General features: G+C 31.1%; 1 protein-coding gene across 1 annotated transcript; it reads right to left on the reverse strand.

Moving 5' to 3' along the window:
* Positions 1–1,071: 1,071 nt before the first annotated feature.
* Positions 1,072–24,887, reverse strand: RhoGAP19D (Rho GTPase activating protein at 19D). The gene is made up of 22 exons (XM_035093728.1): positions 24,831–24,887; positions 24,316–24,483; positions 23,342–23,581; positions 21,538–23,248; positions 21,303–21,389; positions 20,176–20,379; positions 19,455–19,769; positions 19,027–19,089; positions 18,790–18,910; positions 18,098–18,205; positions 15,754–15,871; positions 14,175–14,258; positions 10,921–11,130; positions 9,883–10,242; positions 9,645–9,809; positions 8,700–9,080; positions 8,476–8,617; positions 8,075–8,199; positions 7,161–7,997; positions 6,167–6,287; positions 2,935–3,170; positions 1,072–2,858 (listed from the first exon to the last, which is right to left on the reverse strand). The coding sequence occupies exons 1-22, from the start codon at positions 24,885–24,887 to the stop codon at positions 1,863–1,865; spliced, it is 6,849 nt and encodes a 2,282-aa protein (XP_034949619.1). The 3' UTR covers positions 1,072–1,862.
* Between the last annotated feature and the right edge of the window lie 566 nt (positions 24,888–25,453).

Consider the following 25,453-nt stretch of genomic DNA (forward strand, 5'->3'; position numbering starts at 1 on the left):
ATTATGATGATTGAAATTTTTTGAGTTTCCGGAACGTTAAAAAATATAGTGTAAAATGATGAGGGTGGTTGCCATTATCATGAATTTTATATTTTCAAAGAAAAAAATGACTATGTTTTATATTTCTATTTCATCTTATCAAATCTTATCTTCCGAGATCAGAAATATTTTTAAACTTATTTTATGTTAATCTAAAAATAGAAATAAATTATCTAATACATTTTATAAGGGAATCATTTAAAAGTAATATATTTATTTACAGAATTGATGTTTCTTGTCGAACATTACAGAATAAATTTCATTAACATTTTTAAGCTGTAACTAATTAATTAATAAATAATAAAATCACAATCATACTAATAATCAGAAATAACTATCTTATTTCCATTGTCAGGTTAAAAAATTTTTTAATGTATTATTTACAATTTTCAACAAAAAAAAATTTTTAACGCCAAAAAGTTATCAATAATTCATAATTAATATTTTAAAAATTGTATATTAGTCATCACTTTCATTCTCATAATTTTGGCAAGACGAAAATTATATAAATTTAACAATTTTTCATTACCAAAAAATAATTTCTGTCACAAATTAATTAATATATTTAACATATAAAGAATGAGATATTTTTTTACATTGATCTTGTAAGAAATAATTTCGATGATACATTTTACTACCATAGTCGTACCTTATACAAATATGCTAAAATTAATTAATAATTAATAATGGATATTGATTATAAAATTACGATCACATTTCTTGCTTAGTGTAATCGCTGCTGATTATTAATTATGTGTCAATATATTATAATTAATGAAATTATCTTTAATTTTCAACGACATCGCATCCTCGTCGATTTCAGTACAATCGCTTGCTTAAATTTAAATTAACGCAAACAGCAGCCTTATATGGACAATAAATTTTCATTTCAATGATTACATGATTGAATAATCTATAGATTAAAACGAGTACGTGTTAAATTTATCACATCACAAATATTTTCGTAAGTGAAAATATAAAAAAAATGATCTATCGCACCTTTGTCGTACAATTATTTCCCTTCTTCTTGTCTTTTTTTTTTTTTTAATAATTTTTGTTTGTTTATTATTTAATATATAATATATAATATACATACATAAGCTTATATAAATATGTACAATTGCTTTTAACTTCTGGTGAATTTGATGCATTTTATTGCAGTAATTAACACAAGATCTTACCGCCATTCAAATAACAAGATAATTCAACTTTAAGTATGACTAATTAACTACTTTGCGTATTTTAGTACTTTGCAAGAACATGTAAAATTATTATTAAAATATTAATTTGAAAATTTATGTTACGCAAAAGTGCTAATTACTATCACGAAACTATTAAAAATGTATATACAGAAAAAATTGCACGATCACAATTTACATTTATGATGTGTAAATAATTGACACGATGTAAATACCATGTTCGGTACGATTTGTTTTATCATTACTTTTCTTATTTTAAAGCTTCGCTAGCTTATCGTTCGAGTTTACTAAAATACATCAGCTGAAATCACATCTAATACTTAGCAATTACATCACTTAATACATTGTCAATCTTATTTTTACAAGATAAACTGTTTTTGAGTATTTAAGATGTGATTTTTACATCAATTTTTATGTAAAATAAATAGCATTAAAATGATTGTATAGCAATTATAATTTTTAAATGCTTCATTGTTTTCGTTATTGGATATGGTTAATGTTCGTTTGAGTGATGATATTCTTAAAGATAATTGGCAGATTTAGAATTCATGAAGAATACTTATTAAAATTTCATACTTTTCTTTTCATTTAGTCCAATAATTTAATTCAAGTTAAATATTTATATTATACGTGACTCTCGAGAGGTACTTTAAAAACTTTAGATGCTAAATTAGCATCGGGCAACGACTGTGGTCGAGCATTGGTGACATTAAAAACAACATTACTTGGTCCACGGAAGCTTACTTCAATGAGAAAACTAGTGTCTGCAACATTTACCCGATTACTACTTAAATCAGGTGAACTTGTTCTCAGTTGACTTTTTTTCGGCTTTGAATCGTTTTTAATAACTCGTTCATTTTCAGACTGTAATTTATTGTCAAGCCAGTGAACTTTATCAAAATCTTTTGTACCTCCTACAGTATGTCGTCGTTTGATCGATCGTTCTGGCATCCCATTTTTTCTTTTGAGCTTTGTAGCACTCTCTTTTCTAACTGATTGTCGTCTTTTGCTAATATTGCATTCCGTTTTTTCGGTCTTTGTCAGCGATTCTGATCGTTTGAGCTTCATATTTGGTGATTCTGATCTTTCTGCATGTTTATTCAAACTCTCTGAACGTTTTAATTTACCATTAGTTGGTGATGCAAGTCTATCAGAATGTTTATTCAAACTTTCAGACCTTTTTAGTTTAGATGAAGCAATTTCTGTTCGTTTGTTCAGAGATTCAGATCGTTTCAATCTCGATCGTGACTCATTGGCTTGGCTCAAACTTTCAAACTTTTCTAATTTGTTTGAGTACGATGAATCTAATAATGCTTTTTCCTCCTTGGCATCAGTTAAATTAGATTTGGTATCCTCATTTGAAATTGATGGTAATTCTACTTTATCTTGAGTCTTATTGATTTCTAAATGTTTGGATTTTGGTGTTCCTTCTTTTGGATCTTCATCTTTTTCAGTTGCATCGAGTAAAGAACCGCCATCTGATGAATCCGTAGCTGCTGTATTCAATTCAACAGTATTTCGTAGAATAATATTACGATCATTATCAGGTGTAATTGAATCTTCTTTAGATTTCTTCTCCAAACTTTCAACTGTTGAATTTTTATCCTTCTCCAACGCATCCTGAAAGATTATTTATCAGAAATGTTAGAAAAAAGTTAATGGATTTAAATTCTTGTTTCCAATTGATTTTACTTACATTCTTGATACGAGCTGAATGTTTGTCGATGAGAGATTTATGGAGACTAGGATCACGATAGACTTTCAGTGAACGAGTAGATTGATTACGATCGCTGTCTTCGTAATTACTTGGCTTTTCGTGAGAAACTGTACCACTAGTACTTTCAGTAGATGTTACACTGAGATTCGATGGATTGACAAGAGACTTCCACTTTCGATCAAACGTCGACGTAAGGCTGGTCAAGAGATCGCTACCTGAAAGCAAATACTTATACTTTAATGACTGCAAACATCAATAGGACTCCACAAAATACACTCAAAGCATTTTTGTTATTGGAAAAAATATTTTATCGTTATTTGTTTCATTTATTGATTATTCTCCACTGAGTGCAACAATTTATATTGATGTAATTCTATAAAAAAAAATCAAATTGAAAGATCAAAAAAGTAAATATCTTTGAAAATATGTGACGACGAACAAACGGAAGTGATAAAATAGGCTATTATAGTAGCTAATTTTTTCAGAAAGCATTCCGAAAATAATAAAATAAAAATGATAATGGCAACAACGAACGCCAGAACGACACATTATTAAATAACATATATGAGCAGCATATCGGCCAATGGCTTTTAAAGTCATAAAAACCATGAAAATGTTGATTTATAAATCATTTCTAGCTTTTCAGGTTCCTTATAAGCAGGCGATAAAATTTATTAAAAACGACAAAGAGTAACGAACTGCCGGCAATAAAATGTAAATCGGACGATATTCAATATTGTGTGATTGGTGTCTGTTATAGCATCGCCTAAATAGACTGTTACACAGCTATTATGTAATATTTCAAAAAATAAAGATGTTTTATTTGTTGCATCGTGCAGCATGACAGCCAAGAAGACAGTGAGTTGAATTGCTGTATCACACTTAGTAATCAGCATGGAAATAATAATGAAAAATTTTGCGATTAAAATATAACAAGCGATAAAAAAGAGCAAGACATTTTTATAATTGATCAATATGTTCCAGATTTTAATTCAATCATTAAATCTAGTTTAATTTATGCTAAATATTTTATTGATTTAACTTTCTAAAATTATTTATTTCATTTAGAATGAATACTGACAAAAAAAATATTAATAAATCATATTTTAATGATCATTATTTAGACAATTTTATTCATTGAATGATTGTTTATTAGTAATGAATAGTCAAACATTGAAAACAGTAATGATATCAAAAGATAGTTTTGTAGATAAATGTTTTTGTCAATACTTATCCTATAAAATGATAAAAACATCAATAATATTAATGGAAAAAAGCTGCGTTTGGTAAAATAAAAACGAAAGCAACGATATAGAAAAGCTGGGATTATGGGCAGAATTTGAGTATAAAAAAATGGTATAACAAACTGATAAAAAACGAAAAACTTAGGAAGCCATTCTATTTGAGCTAGCCAGCTCATATCGGACACCGAACATATGATTTCAGCGGTCCGATTTACCTCTGAGGAATCTGTTCAAAGTCTTGGAGGGTGGCCCGGCCCCGACCCCTGACCCTGACACCCCTGGCTCGGAGAATTGTGACGGTGGTGATGATGAGGATGATGCTGCAGAGCAGGTGGTGGGGTCGGTGGCGGTACGGGGTTCGGGTGGTAGTTGTGGGGCCGGTGTCTTCGTGGAGGCGCAACTGGCGCCTGCAGGACCGTGTAGATGGGACGATATGTAGCACCAAAAACCCGGAGTTGCTGTGTGCCTACGCGGTTAACGTATCTCATCGTCAATCGAACAATCGCTTGTATTTGCTTGTAATCAACTTTTCGTGATAGATGAGAGAAAAAGAATGCAAGAAAGAAATAGCCAATAGCTAATAAAATGATCTCTCCTTTGCGAGTGGACGGTTACTGGATATATTTTCTTTCATTTATATCATCTTGAAAATGTTTCATTTGTCTTCAGACCGACCGCACGCAAAGCTAGAACTAGCGAAGCGCAAGCAAGATGAATAGAACTCGCGTCATTAGAGCGTAACAGACAAATTACGCAGGCAAACCAGCCAGACAGATTTAGCCAGACATGACAAACAAGCGCTTAGTTGGGTAGAATTATCGGGATTGAGAAAAAAAAAAAATTGTATATATTTTTTACTTTTTTTTGTTTGGATTATGATAATTGGATTAAGGAATTTATCTCTCTAATCTTTGGTACTTTGTGCCACATTAAAGCATGTCTATATGCGTTCTTCATTCGCATTTTGAACAAAATACAATAGAATGATAATAAAGTGAAAAAATGAAATATGTGTTGTAGGCAATGGAGAATGTTGAATTGTAAAACCTATAATTATAATTATTTTCTCGCTGGTGATTTGTGTAAGCCTGATATATCGTAAAAATGAACAAATAAATAAATTATTATGACTTTCGTTATTGTAATAGCAGCTAACGTGCTAATGGTAAATCTGGAGATATGAATCAGGGAAGAGACGCTCCAAAGAACCTGACTAATTTCATTTATTACTTGTATTGCTTTTATTAAATTGTTTTAGATACTGACGAGCGTCTATTCTCATAATTTACGGAAGCATTATGACTTATGGACGCTAAATAAAATTCTAACTAACCATGCGATGAATGCATTTAAGTTTATTATTGAAAAACAATAAACTAGATGAATGCATTCCATGGAAATAATGAATTTATGATGATTATTTAATGGAAAACTATGAATAATTTCTGTATTAAATTAAGTATTAAATAAAATTTAAATGTTTGCTAATGGCTCGAGATGTAGAGATTAAATATTAAAGTACCTAGCAAGCTTTCGGTTTATAGTAAGTATCTTCTGCGTCCAGTGAAGGAAACAAGATCCGGCTACACTCACCGATCGTCAGAAGCGAATTTTAAGAAAAAATATACAGAGAGAATAAATTTACTTATACATAGAACAGGCGTCGAGTTATTCGTTGTTTTTTGTTAGAAAAGTCAAACTAAATAAAGACACGAAATCACAATTATGTATAAAGAATGCTGCTTCAGACTAAAAAAAAAACGTTTAATTGGAATAAATGAGTTCATGCTATAAGCTCGAACTCATCTCATATCAATTAAGTTTTACATGTTCAATTATTAATGGCTACGAAGATTAAAGTCAATTTTATATAAGTTGCTTTTGAACGTAGATTTAAATTTAGGTATTGTACAAAAGCGAAACGACAGAATTTTTTTTTTGTTGGATAAAAGTATTTAAATACTGACCATCATCTGAGATGTCGCCGGGTATCCCACGAGTTTGATGCGATGGTGATGGAGAAGTGTGAACTTCGTGCAGAGAATCTAAACTGCCATATCGAGCTTTTGTTAATGACTCCAAAGACGACTGAAAAATATTGATAAAAATTAATTCATGATGACAATGATTCAATTTTAAATAATATTGGATAAAAGTATTTAAATGTTATAATAAATCATAAGAACTCTAGATCTATTGACTGAAAAAAAGTTAACTATTATAAAATCTTGCTCAAGGATTCTATAAATAAAAGGATGATACATTCATTTATATTCTCGAACTACAGAATATAATAAATGATAAAAAAAACTATTTATCAGTGCAACTAATAACTAACAAGTGCAAAAAGAATCTTACTTAAGGAGGTTCTTCTATGAATAAAAAGTGTTGTATAAAGATCAGAATTTGAAATTTATTCTTTGAAAGGATAAATACAAAACTATAAATAATTTGCTAATACTATTATCGACGATATTTACAAAATATTTTAATTGATTTTTTTCTATTTATATGCATGAGTGAAAAGACAACATGAAAATTTATTGAAATTAAAACATGAGAACCTGATAGCCATGGCCAGCTGCAGAGTTCCAAATAATATAATACACATATAGTTGAATGCAATAAACTTCTGTTAAATAAATAAACAACAATCAACAGTTGTATTAATAAATCAATTTTTCTATTTTATAAAAAATATGTATCATACAAGAAGACCTCCTTAAATAAAAAAAAAAAAAGAATTCAATTAAAAATAAAATTAATTTTACATAAAACTTGAACTGTTCATTCTCAACATTGCAACAAAAAGCTATAGTTTTTTTTTCTATCTAGTGAAAAGGATGTTTATACTTATTTCAAAACCTAGATCAAGATTAAAACTCAAAATTTATTTTCTATTCACTTCTTCAATGTACTGTGCTATGTAATCCAAAGATGAAGGGTATAAAAAAAACTTACTTCTTTGTCCGTTTTGAATTTCTTAACAACTCCATTGTTTATTTTTTCTCCAATAATACTACTCAATTGGTTGGTGGCTTGAGCTTTTTGTCTAGCAGTAGGCTGTTGTTGTACTGCTATAGATAATGGTGTCAATCTTGTAGTAGATTTTGACCGATGCCTGTCACCATTATTATCTATAACCGATCTCTCTGCAAATCTTTCATTCAAGTTGGACAGTTCATCTGCAAGATAAGGCGATCCAACTGTCGTCTCTAGTTCGTCGAGAATATCATCATTCTCCATCTCTCGCTTCGCCAGTTGCCATTCCATTTCAATTCTTCTTCGTTCCTCTTCATGTTTTTCCGCTTCACGTCGTTGTCGATGTTGATCACGTTGTAGCATTGCTTTAGTTTCTTGCTCAAACCTTCGTATTCTCTCTCGAGTTGTTGCACTCAGTCCTGCATAAGTCCGTATAGCTACTTCATCGTTGCTCTGCTTTGTATCGTTGGATGTATTTGAAATAGTTGATATATTTGAAACAGTATCCAAACTTCCTGTTCCAACCTCAGTCGACATTCTTGGAGAATCTGAGCTCAATGACGTACACAGTGGCTGCGATTGTAATTGGCTTTGGGAACTGCTGGAATATTTCGATCGATTTGATATATTTGAGCTATTAAGAGGACTTGCATTCGCACTGTTAACTCCAGAACTGCGATCCAACTTTTCATGCGGGGTATTTGTTTGGCTTTTGTTTTCATGCATCGATACTATTTCACTGACTGAACATTGACGTTCATTCAATGCCATGCTTTGTCGAATAACTCCAAGAGGTTCCTCCTGCTTTGTTTTAGCCTAGATTTAATAACGATTAATTATTAAGTTGAACTGGAAATAATAAATTAATATGATAATTAAATATATAATTTTACCTTTTCATCTTCATGATCTTCACTTTCTTGCTCTTCTGGTCCTTTCCTTCGCCTCTGTATTTTTCGGTTAGCTGCGGATATGATTGAAGATACAATGTCCTTAGCTGAGACCATTTCACGCATGCCTATTAAGGTAATAAAACAAAAAGAAAGCAAGCAAAATAAATAAAAAAGAAAAAAAACTTGAAAATAAATATATGTCGTTGAATATGCTCTATTAACTTAAATTAATTAATGAAAAGAGTGAAATAAAAAGCAATTGTGCTGAAAGGGAAAATTGAATAACGTAACTAATCAACTATCTAGACTATTTAACTATAAAATACTCAATAAATAATTTTCTAGTTAAATATTTGAAACATCTAGACTAGAGTAATATAAGAATTTTAAACTGAAAATACCTTCAACTTTTTGAATGTTATTTAGAAGAAGGTTGTGATTGGTATTGGATGTTTCTACTTCACTACCATCGGCAGGAAGGCTAAGATTGACACTTAATCTACTCAAGTCGTCTAAGTCTTCTTCACAGAAGAACCAATCGACCTACAACACACATTGAAGAATTTAGTTATTTATTTTCTAAAAAAGATATTGAATTAAAAGATAAAATGTTTATGTCTCTTACATTGTTCAATAAGCTTTCGACAATTCTACACTGATGAGACATATCTGTAACCATCGTAACCATGTTGTCCCTTGAACCACTAGCTCTAACTAAAGTTGGACCAAACACGATAGCCAAATTTTTTGCCTCCATTTTATTCACTTCACTATGCTCCACAACTTTCTTCAAATGGAACATCAAATACTTGAGAGTCTCAAAATGATGTTCTGGCAAGTCTCTCAAGAGTTTTCTAATGGTTGACATCCGTCTTTGAGGATCTTCAATTTTATCCGCGTCAATAAACATTGGATATAAATCCGCTGTCAATAGAGAATCAGGAAGTTGTCGAAAGAAAGACTTCAAGAGCGAAGATATTACATTGACATCACTCCACCGTGGATCCTGAAATCATTTTAATTAATTATTTTCATTTTACTGAGAGAGAAAAAGTTAAATTAATGTAATGAAAGAAGTTTTTAATGAGAACTAAGTTGACTGGTGACAGAAATTTTCTACGTGAAAATAAGAGTCTACTTTTTGATTACGTACTTTTAATTTTACATAAGTTTTAATGAGGTATAATTATTTAACACAATAATTTATCATGAAAGAAAATGATGTTACACCTCTTTCCCTTTAAGAGTTGATTTCAATCTAATTAAAAATATTAGCAATAAAAATTATGAAATAATATTACATCTTACACAATTGTTTAAAAAAAAAGATTTTAAAAAATGTAATGATATCTATTAAGTATGTGTAGATTATAAATTAACAAGTTGTACGACTTTCACTAATTTAAACTCAAAAATCAAACTGTAATTAATCATTAATTATCTACAATTTCTTTTTTTTCATTTATTCTGGTAGAATAGTTGAATTTTGTCAAAGAATTCATCGTGTTTATTCCAATTAACGACCTGAGGCTAAAATTATATTATTAATTGACGTGCTAACGATTATTACCTGCAAATTAATGTTCTCAAAGCCTTTGTTGACACTGTCAGTGAGTTGAGAAATAGCCGCAGTGTTTCCAGGCACTCGATAAATTCCAATAACCTCGAGACCCCTTGCTTCAACGATGCTCGTACACATTTCAACGATCAGAGGCACAAACTCGGAGAACGAAGACTGTGGAAAGCAATTGAGTTTTATTATTAAATTCACAAAATAATTGGTATCTTAAATAGTAAAATGTACTTACTGGTGGGCACAGTTCCAAAGGAACTTTGAAAGTTGCACCCTCGGGTGGTAATTGTGCTGTTGGCGATGATGGCGAGCCAACTTGACCGTGCATACGTCTTAGCTGTTTCGCTACTCGACCCTTCCATGTCTTAGATTTTGGTGATTGTAATGGTTCGACAGTCTGGCTTGGCTTACGAGTTTTTGTCGCAGGTGATTGACCAGTTGGCGAACGATTCCTAAATGATGTTAATTTCCTAATTCCTTTGTGACTCGGGAGTGGACTTAATCTTTGTCCACCAGCTTGATTAGCAGAACTTGGTGTCGTTGGTCCAGGTGTTTGTGGTACTGCTTGTTGCTTCAATGTACTCGAATTGATATCCTGAAAAGTTTTAATTTATTAGTAATAATTTTGATTGAAAAATTTTGACTGATTTTTAGAGTGTTAATGATATGAAGAAAGAGTGTCTGAAAATTAATTTAGAAATTTGATGTACATTAAATTTCTCTTCAAATAAAAAAAAAGAAAGTGAATGATTTCTTTGTATAACTTGGTGTAAATAATAATCGTAATGCATAATAAAAAATGATATTATAAAATAAATGAATGCATCATCGATATGAATTTTATCTACTTGATTTTAATTGAATAGCAGTCTTTCAAAAATATGAATTTAATATTTCAATAAAAATAATCACTGAGTTGAAGCAATTACGAATGAATGGGCAAAACGTGTTTTGAATCTTCATAGCATCCATGTACCGTCAACATTAAACAGTCTATTAGCATAGCCGCCTAGTTGAGCTGCGCGACAACAACGTGCCAATTAAGTCATGATAACGGTCGAGACTAAGAAGTATGTATCTGGATAGGAGGCAATGCTATAAGTTCTCTCGTGAAATGTAAATGGACTTGAAGAATAATAAAATATAAATTCCAATTCGTTAGTCTTTTAAAGTGGCAATAAATTTAAAACTTATAATTTAGAATTGATTCTAGAAACTAGCCACAATAAAATGTCTAGTTAATTAAACGTAAAAATCAAATGAATATAATTACTGTTGATTTCTCAGCTGCAGCATGTTTATGAAGAGCTCTTAACCAGAGTGCCATTGACGCAGTATCTTCAGTTTGCAGAAGAACTTCCGCAGTTGAATTAGCCACACGAAAGACATGTTTTCTTTTTGTATAGTCATCAGCAACATCAACTAGAGAACATCTCACATCCACATGTTGTCCAACATCATTGTCACTTGTTGTTGAAGGGCTCTGTAATAAATAAACATCACAAATTAAAATTCAATTGTTACACACGTATATTAGGTTGTTTACTAAAGTCTTTGCAAGCCAAGATCACAGTGATTAGAAGGAAAACATTTTTATCTGCTACATTTTTACACTCTTATCGAATTTCTTATCTAATAAAAACTAATTATTGCAAAGACTTTCTGTAACAAACTAATAATTTTGCGTTTAACACACGAACTCGATGATTCTCTGGAACCCGTTAATCTTTACCCAGGATCCAGTGGAACCCCATCGTCGTAATCGTCGACCAAAAAGCCCATGAGTACTGAAGTGTAGAGGAATACACGAATATGAATTACTATCATTTGATCCTAGCATTGTTTTTCATTATTTTAATTCTCTTAGGTAATTATGAGTTATTTATTGTAATTTATCACGTTAACTTATGGTAATTATTGGTATTTTTTATAAAAATAAAATGTTTGTTTATTTAAGTAGCACTAAGTAAAGTTGAATCACTTGTAAAAGCTTGTCTGTATAGCCAGACCATAGCACTTGCGTTTGCGATGAGAACTCACTGGCGATGAGCAAACTTTAGTGGAGTAAGCAATGTATCCCCCACTCAGTCGCAAAAAAAACTATTAAACCTTTCACCTACTCGTACATAGCTAAGCTCAAATTTATTATTAAATGATATTTATTGATCTAACAAGCTTGTTTATGGTATTATAAATAAATCTTGAAAATTTCGAGAAATATTATGACCAAAGCTACATGACAATTGACAAAAAATCCTGATAATTTTATGATGAGATTTTATCAATAACTTCTATACTCATATGTACTTGTAGGCAGCTTTCTTTAAAAATAGATAGAATCTTTTCATTAAATCATAGTAAATAGAGTTATTCAATAAATAATTTGACTAATTAATCAAATGATTCATGATTTAATATCTTACCATTTTATTGATTTTGCAAAAAAGGAGCCAATAAATCTCGTATAAATTAATTAATACTTTTATGTAAAACGTTTGATAAGAAAATAGGTTATTCTAGGAATATTATTGAATATTTTTAATAAAAAAAAAGTATAAATGAAATAATATTTTTATGGGTCTAGGTTGTGGCTGAATGGTGATAATGCAACCACTGTTTCCGTGTCCGGTGATATGCAGCAAGACGTTGGTACGATATCATCTCATTTAACATTAGTCTCTCTATTTCTCATTTGTATGTGTGCTCCAGTACTCTACGCATTCTCTTAAGATCAGTTAGATGATAGCTTCAAGCTCTACTCTAAGTACGCCTGGGGAAAGTATGTAGTATGCCCTGTAAGGACTTCACATTGAATTAGTGAGATACAAGCGTGAACGCACGTTGGTGTGAACGACCAGACATACTTTAACATGTGATTTAAACTATTCAAATACTCTATTCCACTGAATATCAATCTAATTTCATGACATTTCGATAAAAACGTTGAAATATTGGAATAAATTTTATTTTTTCAAAATACAATATCTCCAGTAAGTTGATATGCTTTGATGTAGAATTGAAAGTCTTGATATTGAGAAACTTTTGTTGAGGAAAATAATATTTTTTTATGCAATCTTAAGGTAAATAGAATAAATAATATAGTTGGAGGATATAATATTTTATAAAAATGAATTTTAAATTTGACAGATTTAATTTATTCCTTTATATGGAGTTTAATGAGTTACCTTCACTTTTATATATTCAAACTTATTTGATAAGAACATACAATAGAAAGAAATCAAACAATAAACTGCTTTCCGTGAAGCAAATTAAAGTTCATCAACTACTTAGGAATAATAAACCGACAGTTAGATTATCTAACAAGAAATTTCACTGAGTGAAGATTTTTCAGTAAGAAAATGCCAGAATAAATTGAAAATAAGTTGAGAAGAGAACATTATTCACTGATGAGAACAAGAATGTATTATTTAAAGGAATATTTTTTATCAATATGAAGTGTAAAATTAATATTTTTTTTCAAATAGTTTGCCTTGAAGAAGTTCTCAATGCAAAATATGAAAAATTATTTAAAGAATTCAACAAGTAAACACCTTGTATACTTTCCATTCAATTATTAATATTCATAGGCCTTAGAGAATGTGATGAAATTTGTATGTAAGATCCAACAAACGTCAAAGCTTGTGATGACTGTAAAGAAATACAGGGTTGACCAAAAGGTAACAAAGAATGTCATTTTTTTCTTTTATACAAAATAGAATAACTGCTTCATATAACATAGAAGGTTGTTTTTCTTAATTATTATCAACAGTTTTCTTCAACCAATTTATCACTTCAAGCAACTGATATTTAAGTAAAACTGGAGATTCATCATTTTCTAATAAGATTTTTCCAATTGTAAAACAGTCTTATCATCGATTCAATAAATTCTAGAAAAAATATTTAAAAAACTTCTCAAAGCTAATAGAATGTGTATATTTGATTAGCTTTTTTTCTAGGAAAATAGTGCAGTTTACGCCAACGCAATAACTGAAGGATGACGACGAGCTAAACGATAGCTCGCGTGGAAGATCTACAGCACGCGCGGCTATAAACTAGATAAGATGCCTCCACGACTTGCAGATCGGAAATCGCAGTAAATTCATAGCCAGTGATCGAGGACGACTCGATACGGGCGTGTGCCACGTCCCTCAGAATTAATTATCAAGTGAATGGTTCAATAAGGTATCGAGTCTCGTGCCTGGCCCATACGCAGACTGAATACTTCATGTACGTGACCCTGGACTAATCAATCACATTGACAAACTGTATACATAGTTTCGATAGTTAACAGATACTACCTACCTCTGCTATTATACTAAATAAGAGCAACGACATTTCTTATTTGTACTCGTCCACGTCTAACTGATCGTATTGGAAGGAATAAATCAATGAATTTTATTTCATTTAATCTTGCTTTTAGAAAGCGTAAAACGGTATGCGTACTTTTATTCTTTGCAATGTATGTACTTTATCGTGTTAACTCATTCAATTTACTTGAAAGCAAAATCTAGTGTTGCTCAGACTCACCTGACTATGACGGTCCTTATAGAAGTACAAAATAGGACCACGAAGAACTCCCCATACCTGCTTCCAGGAACGATCAGTTGATCTCTGAAATGTAACATTCAGAAGTGAAAAGAAAGTAATAAATAATTATTTACAAATAAATATTTCAATTTAATTAGAAGGATTAATTAATTTTTATGAATTATCTTTTCAATAGAAGCATGAAATAATTTTAAACTATTTTTACCATAACTAGCAGAGAAATCTTATTGCTGATAATAAAACTATTTTATAAAGCTTATTCTATCAATGAACTCTAATGAAAACTCACATTATCTTTGCTCATGTAATTGAAATACCAGAGATGTTCTTTTCTTTAGTGTTACTGGTCTGTGGTAGCGATACCAATAATCGATACTGAACCAATAACTGATACTTACATGTACCACTAAAGTGGAGTCTCATTATAGGCATGCCATTGTCTTCTTACACTTCAAACGCACGTCTATTCTCAACAAAGAATTGACCAAGACAAGATACGATGCTTATAATGAGATTCAGTTGTATTATATACAATAATAGTATTACACCAAGTATCAGCTATAGGCTCACTATCGATTATTGGCACTACTATTTTACATTAAGTGCTAAATTTATGCTTAAGCCCTTTGAAGACATGTCAGTACATGCTTAAAAGCCTTTCTTGAAATTGCTTTTGTTCTTTATTTTTTATCAACAGTTTCTTCAAAGAATAATGAAAGATAAATTGCCAACTGAAATTATAATTAAATTGAAAAAAAAAATAAAATTAATGACTGAATGCAAATATTTTTTTTTTTATATAATTTTTAAGCTGATGAAAGTTTTCTTCTAATGAGTTGAATGAATAATAGGCATTGTATTTATCATTTTATATGAAAAATAAAGATGAGAATTATCTAAAGGAAGTGTTGTAAGCAAAAGCGATAAATTACCTAGAAAAGCTTGTCAAAATAATCCACTATTTCTAGACTTTATTACCAGTACTATCTGAAAATTGTGTTACTTGGAATATATAACAAGATGAGACATGCTGGCTTGATGTTATCTATGGATGTACATTTTCTACGTCTACTCGAAGCTACAATTTGTTTACACTATTCTAAGTCTCTTTTTTTACCAGAAATAAAGCTTATTACATGTTAGATTTTATTCGTCTCTATCACTTCTCTATTATTATTTACAAAAAATCATTCAATTTATTATCCAACAATCTAGATAGAAATTTCAATTTCCTATTTATCTTTCACTTTCCCTACCCAGTATTAACCATGAAAAATTAATTAAATACACCTTATGAGGAGACAATAATTGGAATTTAATAATGACTAATGGTTTGCTTAAATAAAGAATCATATCCTTAATTTGCAATCAAATAATAATTTCAAATTATAATGGAATATTGATAAGATATCTCAAATATAATTTTAATTGCCAAGAACTCTTAAAGGATGTATATAAATTATTTAGTAATTGATAATTATGTCGAGTTTACAGAGTGATGATGACGAAAAAAAAAAAATTTCTCAACGGGAAACCTATGGAAATGGTGTTTTCTCACCTTGCCATCGAGCACCGTAAACTTGACGTGAAGGGATCCTTCTCGCTCGACCGGTTCGACGTCCTTCGGCGTCCCGGCGCCACATGTGGTACCACCATGTGTATTTGCAATGCTGTTGCTGCAAAAAAACATACAGAAATCATTAGCATAAATTCATTTGTTATTTTTCTTTATATTTAAATTTCATCTCATTTTCTCCTTTCTTTAGAATTAATTTTTTTCATTAGTTGCAACAAGTCTTGTCTAATTACTAATTATAGATTTATTCATTTATAATTATTCTATCATAAATCAATCGTAATTATGTATTTATACCGTTAGCGTTTAGTAATTTCAAGTAAATATTATTGGCAAGGCACATCATTTTTTTTTTCCACAAGCCTTACTTGTGACAATTTATGTTAGTATATGAGCAACTAACGTGATGGAATTTAACAATTTCTAGCTGCACATTAAGTACAAACAGCACATAAGCTTATATACATTTACTTATATTTATTGTTTCGTTATTTCTATTTAAGAATCTGTTACTTAACGTGAAAAAAAATTTTCTAAAAATTTTGTTATGATGGTAAATCATGTCTAGAGTTATGTCATTTTGTAGATACTCATTATTTACAAATTAATTGATATTGAGAAGAAATTTTATTTTTAATAGATGATGTTAGTGAATTTTCTGAAAGTTTTAATCGATTATTGTCTGAAATAACAGACATAAGGAGTCATATAGCTGTGATTAAAGAAGCAATTTAAAACCCAATTTCTTCAGTTCAAATTTCTTTCAACAGAATTTATTAGAGATTACTTTCCTTCCTGTGGACATGGAGAGTAAGAGAATTCAGTAAAGTTCTCTTCTTAACTTAAATTTATTATCAAAGTAATTAGATTTCTCCTAAAAAAATCCAGAAAGCAAAAAGTTTCAAAAGTATTTGATATTTTATTACATTGCGAATGATTTTTGAAGAAAAATAGAATTCTGGTTTTGAAATAGCCAGTTATGAGCAGTAAATTATACACTTTTTCTGAATTATATGTTCACATGTTCCATATTCATCATTGGAGGTCAGTACGCCAGGTTATTATCATTACCATGATAAATGGACAAGGTTATTAATAGAAAAGTATGCATTTAATCAACCCGATAATGACAATTATTATGTAAGTATTTAATGGTTTGTAATTATTTTTTAAATTATTTTTTTCTTTATTATTATGAGATCGATAAAAACATAAAGTTAATCGACTGAGAGCTTGTTAGCAACGAAGGGAAAGTTATACTCTCTTAGGACCAACCGAAACGGAACGAAACCGACACGGAACAAGACTATGCACTGACAGCACAGATATAATTGGTCAACGACAAGAAGGTTACGCCAGAAAGAGTTGAAAACCAATTGCAAAAGTTGAAATATACACTTTCGCTCTCAATGTGGTTTTCTTCACGTTAGTTATAGACATTCTTTTTTTTTTAAAAAAAAATTACAAACAAAAATAAACAAACGTAACAATGGCAAACAATAACATGTACTGATCAACTATATTTTTGCCATGATTTGATTTATATCAGTTCCAATACAAGCACTATTATATCCATTCAATCTATTCATCATGACTACTTTTTTTTTGAAGAAATCATGAGCTCAAAAAATAAAGAAGAATCAAAGGCAAGATGTGCTAAACAGACTTTTTTTTCTATTAAAGAGTAAATGATTTTTAAATAATTATACTTTAGCAGAAATTAATTTGTACAAAAAGCTTTTTTTATTATATCTGAATGATATGTCTCATTTAATAATTGCAAGATAAACTGATGAAAGAGTAAGATAAATTATATAACAACGACAAATAATTCAGATAAAGCAATGATGATAGACATTGCTGAGGTTGTTGATGTTTTAATAAATGATAGACACACTTAAATTGATCACGTATAAAAATAGAAGCTTGTTGAAAGCTGTCTCATTAATGAAACAATTTTTTTTCATTAATATCAAAAACATTTCAATCATGTTGAACACATTTTATTCTTATAAATAGTCTATCTTGCCTCAGGTTCTCCTAGATACTTCTCTTATTTCATCCTAATAAATAGCATTAATATTCAATTCATTATAAAACATTAGTCATCGCCATGAGGTTCTTTATTATAAAATATTCTTCTGATGATAATAATTTTCAGATCATGACAAAAATTTTTTTGCTGTTGACCAGTGATATTAATCTCTCCAGTTTATACTTTATTACTGGATGTGAATGGACTGTTAAACAAACAACAAAGAAACGGAGATGCAACGTTCCTAGATTTTTTTTTTCTTGCCACAGATGACAAATCTCTTGGTCTCACCGATGATAGTGGAGATGCAGAGACGCAGCTTGAGTAACATCCTCGAAGATACGCCGAAGTGGCGTAATGTCGCTAGGAAACAGTGGCGGTCGCCATCGCCTGTGAGCGCTGGAATCATGCACATTGCCAATACCTGAAAGTTGCGTGATGCACGCAAGGGGACGAATTTTTCTTGTTCTCTCAAATGAATCGAGGAAATGAGTTTTACAGTGTAATACGACAATTCGCTTCGTGCGAATGTGCTGTTACAATTTTCATTATGAAATTCAACTGGGGAAAGTTTATAAATAAATTCCTCTTATCATTGATTTTATTTTTTTTAAATATTTTAGTTTAAAATCACTTGCAATTATACAAGTATTCAAATTTTTTTATTGTATTCAATCATCTGTACTAGTAACATAGTCCTGGATCTATACTAGGTCCAGATCTAGAGCAAGTGAAAAAGTGTTAACTCTTCAATTCTCATTGATAAATCAAAAATTCTTGAGAAAAGTATTGATGACTGTGATTGATGTTGAAAGTAAAATCTAGAATATTTGGATTTTTTTTAGATTGATATTAATAATAATGAATGCTTGGGATAGTTATCTAGCTGCTCATTTAGAGAATTTCCTATCAAGAACTACTATTTACATCTGAGATTCTGAAACTTGGGTAAATAGATAAAATAAATAGAATATCGTTATTACCTTCGAAGAGCTTGAACCACTGGCTCAGAATCACTCAATTCTAAATCACTGTCCACGTGCATCCGTTCACCCCAAGTGGCTTTTAGATAAGATACTCGTCTAGTTGCCCGTTCCTCATCAGCTAGAAAATTCATGTTATGATTATTACTATTATAGTGTAAAATGTTTCTAGAACATTAAGCGCTCCAAGGAAATCATTATGTCTAAGTTCTTATCATAAGGATGTATGATACTTACTTATTTGTGTATTTTTTTGTCGCCTCAAAACTACACCGTTGGACGTGGTATTAGTGCCAGGAACTGTAAGAAGCAAATGTAATGAGCGTTAAGCCGTGAGGTGTAGTTTGAGTTAAGTAAAAACAAAATGAATGAGTAGTCATGCCATCTGTCTAAGTGCCAGCACCTCTATATTATAAGCTATTCTCAATGCTTAATACTAAATTATCAATGCAAAATCAATGAAGTAAGCTAAAGCCTCCGGCAGTACTACATATAACTATATAGCTACTTTATTGATGCGTCTTTTCAGTTAATCTTGTTAAATGTGTTGAGCCTCATGTGATAAATGATCCTTCGATAGATATATTTCTAATAAAATTGCCGGATAAATTATGTTAATTCGTTAGTACGAAACATCACTCTAATTTTTTTTATTCAATCCTGACCTAAGGTCTTGCCAGTTATTTTTGTGTCGTCCACAATATGTTGATCTGATGGTGATAGATGCTGATGATTGAATGTGCTCTCTCGATTTTCTAAGGGACGATGAGGATTTGGGATAGGAAGTTGATTGGGTCTAACTGGTGGTGTTGATGGAGGAGGACTTATAGTAACTGTTGGCATCAAAACTTGACCCTCCGTCTTCGCAACTTCTGTTGATATTGTTGGAGTAAAGACAGTTACACTTGGCTGCGTGGCTTTTGTCTTCTCATTCTTGTCTTCAGTTGTTTCACTTGGTCGAGGACTACTCGACTCTTTCTCTATTTTACGTCAATCAAATAGTGTCAGTCTACATTTTGTCTAATAAGTCATTATTTGATTCTCTAAGCGTTAAACGATAGAAATAAATTTCAGCAAAATGATCTTTGATGTCAAGAAACAAGATCAATTAATCAACTAAAATAATTGCTAATCAATGAAGATTATTCGATAGAAAAATATTAAAAAGAATAGTCGTGAATACTACTACAAGATGCTCATTCACTACACTAGTCTATTCTATTCTCATCTTTTCATCTACTAAGGATAAAATTTTTTCGAGTCTTAATAGTTTTTAAACCTTTTCATATCTTTTCATGAGTGCTGGTTTACATCTAATTTCTTTTTTTTTACTATGCAAAACTCGTCTATAGGAAGATCGGATAAGAAAATTTTTTGCAGACTAACCGAGGTGGTTTCTAACAGCCTGGAGATAGCTGTCTTGTCTCTTTGCCTTAGTGTTTCGTGTTTCGCCCTCTGGATCGTCGGGTTCTGTCTGCCAGGTATGTCTAACGCCTCGTCGGGTCGTTCCTCCGTTCACGGCTTCCCAAGATTCAGCACTATTACTTCTCGCTCGCAACCGAACCGGTTCCATATCCATGCCTGGTGGTTCTGTACGAAAGACAACTAAATTATTATATTGCAAAAAGCAATTAGAAATAAAATTCTTCAATTCAAAGCTGTCTTCATCCATTGATCTGTAATACACTTGAACATATACTTAACGGAGTGCTTGATTACGACACAGCCATACAACATTCAAATAAAATCAGTGTTTCTTATGTATGAACGTTTTCTCAGTTCACTTCCATGTTAAATTAGCACTTATATCGATAGTCACACAAATACAAATTGACGATACATCTATTTATATGCCTCACTTCAATATAATTCGGTAAAACAAAAATACTAAACTACCAGTACAGTTTTGGTCAAAAATAGTTGAACAACTTTTTTTATTGGAGGAGATTCTTCTGTTGATAACAAATATTGGATTAGAAGCAAGCTTTAATAAAACAACTGATAAATAAATGATCAAAAAAAAAAAATAAAAGACAGGTTATAAATTGCAATAATTAATTCTAGTTTATAGTTTGATTAATTGTTTTCAAATAAACTATTTTTGGTTTTTGTTATCAGGATAAAAAAGCTAAAATATCTTTCTTATATTGACAAAAATAAAATAAGAACCAAAAAGTTATAGTATTTATTTTAAAATAATATTTTTCATTTTTCTGACTAGCATGTAATAACGTAGTAGAAAAACCTCCTCTAAAATATTTCCAAGAGAATTTTCATCATATTTTTTATCTTCCCGTGCAATATTCTTTCCATTGAATTATTCACTATTGAACTATAAATTTTTCAGAACATTGTTCAAATATAATTCTGACCACACCTGCAAATGTTATTTTTATTTTCTATTTTTCCAACTAAAAACAAGAAAAAAACAAATAAAATCAACAAATACAATAAAAAAAAACGATTCAGGCCACATTGAACATTGCAATTTTCCGGTCGTTTCTATTTTCTACCTTTTTCATCTTTATAACCTGACGGTGGTTCACAGTGGATGTATTTGCTGCCTATAGGAATTATTCGATTTCCTGATAATCCTTTGCCTAGGATCAAATGTAATGAAATGAAAATAATCAACTCACAACGAAAGTGAATACATAAAGTAAAATAATACTGTCAATTTGAATGATCAGTGATGTTTCATTTGATATTCAATTCAATCGTCTAAAATAAAGAAAAAATATATCTTACCAGAATCCAATGATTTACTTTCACGATTTGCCGTAATTCTTCTCAACTCTTGTGATTCAGCTTTCGATTCAAATTCCCTTTTTCTCACAGCAACATTCGGAACACTTCGTTTATTTGATAATCTTGATAATTCGCTTTTATATAAATTCGTACGATCGCTAGTGGGTTCGTCATCGTCGCTGAGTAATCTACCAGATTCAAACTGTTTAGCTCTTCGTGATACAATTTGAAGACCCTGAGGCGGCACTGGAAATTTGTCAGACGACTTTTTATCAAGCCCAGGTGATGAAGGCAGTGACGTTGTACCATTTTTTATATCATGACCTCCTAGTGGTTGCTGTTGTCCAACATTTTCATGAATCCTTGTCAAGGTTGTAACAAAAGCGGCCTTGTTGTTAGCGGAACTTCGTGGTGATGAATTAGGAGTAGTACGACCTTGAACTTCATTACTCTTTGTAATAGTATTATAAGGGTAATGATTTTCTTTAATAAATTCACCATTATTATCATATAATGATGAGTAAAATCTATCTCTCATTGTTTGCGTATCTTCTAGACTACTACGTTCGCCATTTTTATTCACCTCAGCAGAACTAGACCCATCAATTCCCGACTCCATATCACCACGAACTCTCTGAACATTCTGATTCGTTGGCTTAAAATTTTTTGTCCTCTCCAAAGTGCTTTTATTCGAAGATTGATGAGTCTGTTCTTGTTGAGATTGATTTTGTTCATTTGGCGGCCAAACTTGTCGCTGCAATTTCTGCGGTCGAGCATAGAACTCTCTCTGAATGACACCTTGATTCTGGTTTATTCGGGTATCTTCGTCGGGTAAAAGCCATCCAATTGGATGACTCGGTCTTCGTAGAAATTCTTCTTTCTGTTCAAAGCTTTTCCGTAGCCTTGTCATGATAGAATCGTCGGAACATTCGTTCCCCGTGAGAGTAGAAGTTGAGTCGTATGAGGACATACTACTATCTTTACTGATTGGCGAAGAATCTCTTCTTGATTCTATGCTTAATCTAGATTCTGGATCAGCTGCTTTAAGACTATCAGATGCGGTATATGCTGGTGCTTCAGATTCAACTGGACCACTTCCTTCACTTGCTCTTCTTGTCACGACACGTCTTCCAGGCCGATAAATAGGAACCTGAGGCTCTGCTCTAGAAATAGGATACTGATGATCCAATGATTTACTAAATGTATTTAAATCTGGTCGGACCCTTTCATAAATTGGATCTTTAATTCTAGCGTAGATTTGTTCGCTGCTCGGCCGAGAATATATAGACTCTGGACGTGTGCGGTCATATAAATCAAATCTCGTATCAGGTGGAGATCTATATGACTGTCCCATCGGATCAAGAATATCCTGTTGTTGCAGTGATCTCCTCTGGCTTCTGTCATCTGTGCGTCCATAAATTCCTTCGTGATTCCGTGCTTCTACTAAAGGTCTTCTCTGGATATTAGGTGCTGATGTCGTCATCTTGTTTGCAGCTTGATCCTTAAATCCGTCGTCTCGTATACGGTAAGACCCTATCGCCACTTGATTTTCTGAACCAGAAGACTGACAAACCCAAGACTGTCTTGACTTTGGCGATGGCCCAGGAATCATACTCATAGATCTCCTCTGTTTTTGTAAAATTCTTTCAGGCGACCTTAGTCTCGCTGGTCGTTGGTTCGTCTCTGGATTATGCGCAGTTTCCCCAAAGTACTAAAATCAAAATAACATATTTAGACGTCATGTTGTAATACTTAATTATATATAGACATTGATATAATTATAGAGATGTATATAAATATCTACCCTTTGCAAAATATCGTCTTCCTTAGAAACCACTAAAAGCCTGAGCCAAGGGTCTGCTTTCTGGATACGTTGAACAACACTGGCGTATTGCTCTCCACGAGTTGGCACACCGTCTACTGATACCACTCTATCACCCGTACGAAGCCCCGCTTCCGCTGCTGGTGAATTAGCTTGAACTTGTTTCACGAAGATCGTGTCCATAGGTTCATCGATTTTTGTCCGCTCGTGTCCTGGCAGCATCTGTTGTCATTCACCAATATGTTTTTTAATGATTCAATTTTTCAATGACTTTTAAAACAATTAAATTAATTAAATTGTGAAGATACTCCAATTAAAACTAAACCTTTTTTCTAATAATTATTAGTAAACAATCAATTATTATCAATTAAAAATTAAATTAATTAAACTCATTAATATGAAGTGATTTAAATGAAATTTTAATTAATGAAAAAAAAAAAAATTAAGTATTCATAAAAAAGTGTAAAAAATTAAGAAGTGCAATTACCATAAAATAAATAATTACATTTTTTTAAAGTTTATTGACTTTTTTATCTAGTATTTTTATAACGGTACTTTAATGTAGATTAAAAAAAGATTAATAATTATCATCTGTGATGTTTTATTGAAACAATTAAAAAATAATACTTTAATAAGTTAAATAATGAAATAATTCACAAAAAACATGAAAGAAATTTATTCGAGCAAATATTAGTGATATTAATGTATAAAAATAGCAAAACATCATCTAAAATAAACCACTAAGTAAATAAGAAAAACATCATCTATATAAAGTAATTGAAAGTAAGCCATAGCCTTGGATAAAAATAATTAAATTTCACTAATTACATCTTTTCCAAGATCCAATAAACTCCAGATCAACCTTTTAATGTACATTTAAAGTACATATAGATCCAATTGTTTAATGTTATCCACATATAGCTGATATAATGTCATTAAGGAAATAGATGACTTACACAGCAGGACTCGGGCGGATAGACGATAAAGTGACGAAGCGTAAATCCGAAGCCATTTTCGCTACGTCGTAGCAGAAGAGTTCGCGGACCACGTGGTGGTGATGTATCTTGATGGTGTTGTTGGTGACCAGTGGATGGTGCTGGTGGTGGGGGTGAAGTGTGGCCAATCTGTAACGAAAATAAATTCATGCTCATAATTCAAGTGGTCATATTTCAGATTTTTTTATCGATAAATTATTCATTTCCTTTCGCAACCGATTGCCTCCAATTGCATACATAAATCGACTCATTCGTAATGGACACATGACCACCGGAAGTACCAACCAGTATATAAAAACTGATGTTTTGGATGTCACCTACCCAAGAGATATATACGTATACAGCATCCTGCTTTATCCGGTTAATATATAACTCTTTAAATCTACCTATATATAATCAACCAAAGCGTTAGATAACCAACGATCCATGTATACATGTGTGTACACACGTTAGCAATGTGTCACCATACGACATACAAGGATGACCTTAATTGTTTGCTTCATTGCCGAGGTTAACCCATCCTTCTCTATCATTATTACTTGATAACAATTACACCAGAAATGTTTAAAATTTTAATACAACTATTTATATTAAAAATAACTCAATTTTCATTAATTCCTAATTTTCAATTATAACTGTTTATGTTAAATAAATAATTTTTTTTCCACTGATTTAATAGAGATGTAAACAACTTATAATGAACCTGTTGACTAGGAATAAAATATTTAATTAATTCTTGACACGCATTATTACTTATCTTTGAAATAATCAAGCAAAAATTAATGTAATATAGAGTATGGATCAAAATAAATTAATCTTGATAAATTTGTTTTTTAAATAATCATTAAAAAATAAAAAATTAAATACACATTTTTTATCATTTGTACTGGATTATTTTCGTTAAGAACAGTTATGTATTTAACAACCTACATTTGTACGTACGATATACGTGCGTACATAAATTTGTAAGTCATCTAAAGCCTAAATGGTTGAACCGATTCTGACAAATGAAGTGTTAAATAATTCGTTTCAACCACATGAATTATTCCGAATGTATAAGATATAAAAATTTGTTTAAATAAATGTTTAATTTATGGAG

The sequence above is a fragment of the Chelonus insularis genome, unplaced genomic scaffold (assembly GCF_013357705.1).
Source record: "Chelonus insularis isolate UGA/USDA-ARS -01 unplaced genomic scaffold, ASM1335770v1 scaffold_277_pilon, whole genome shotgun sequence".
Classification (NCBI taxonomy): Eukaryota; Metazoa; Arthropoda; class Insecta; order Hymenoptera; family Braconidae; genus Chelonus; species Chelonus insularis.

What these genes read in the sequence shown, in the direction of transcription:
- RhoGAP19D (XM_035093728.1), bottom strand. Translation starts at nt 24,887, where the DNA reads ATGATAGAGAAGGATGGGTTAACCTCGGCAATGAAGCAAACAATTAAG. An exon ending in TTACGGTGCTCGATGGCAAG is followed by an intron (nt 14,259 to 15,753) that starts GTGAGAAAACAC and finishes GTTACATTTCAG; the next exon opens with AGATCAACTGATCGTTCCTG. An exon ending in TCGAAAGCTTATTGAACAAT is followed by an intron (nt 8,618 to 8,699) that starts GTAAGAGACATA and finishes TGTGTGTTGTAG; the next exon opens with GTCGATTGGTTCTTCTGTGA.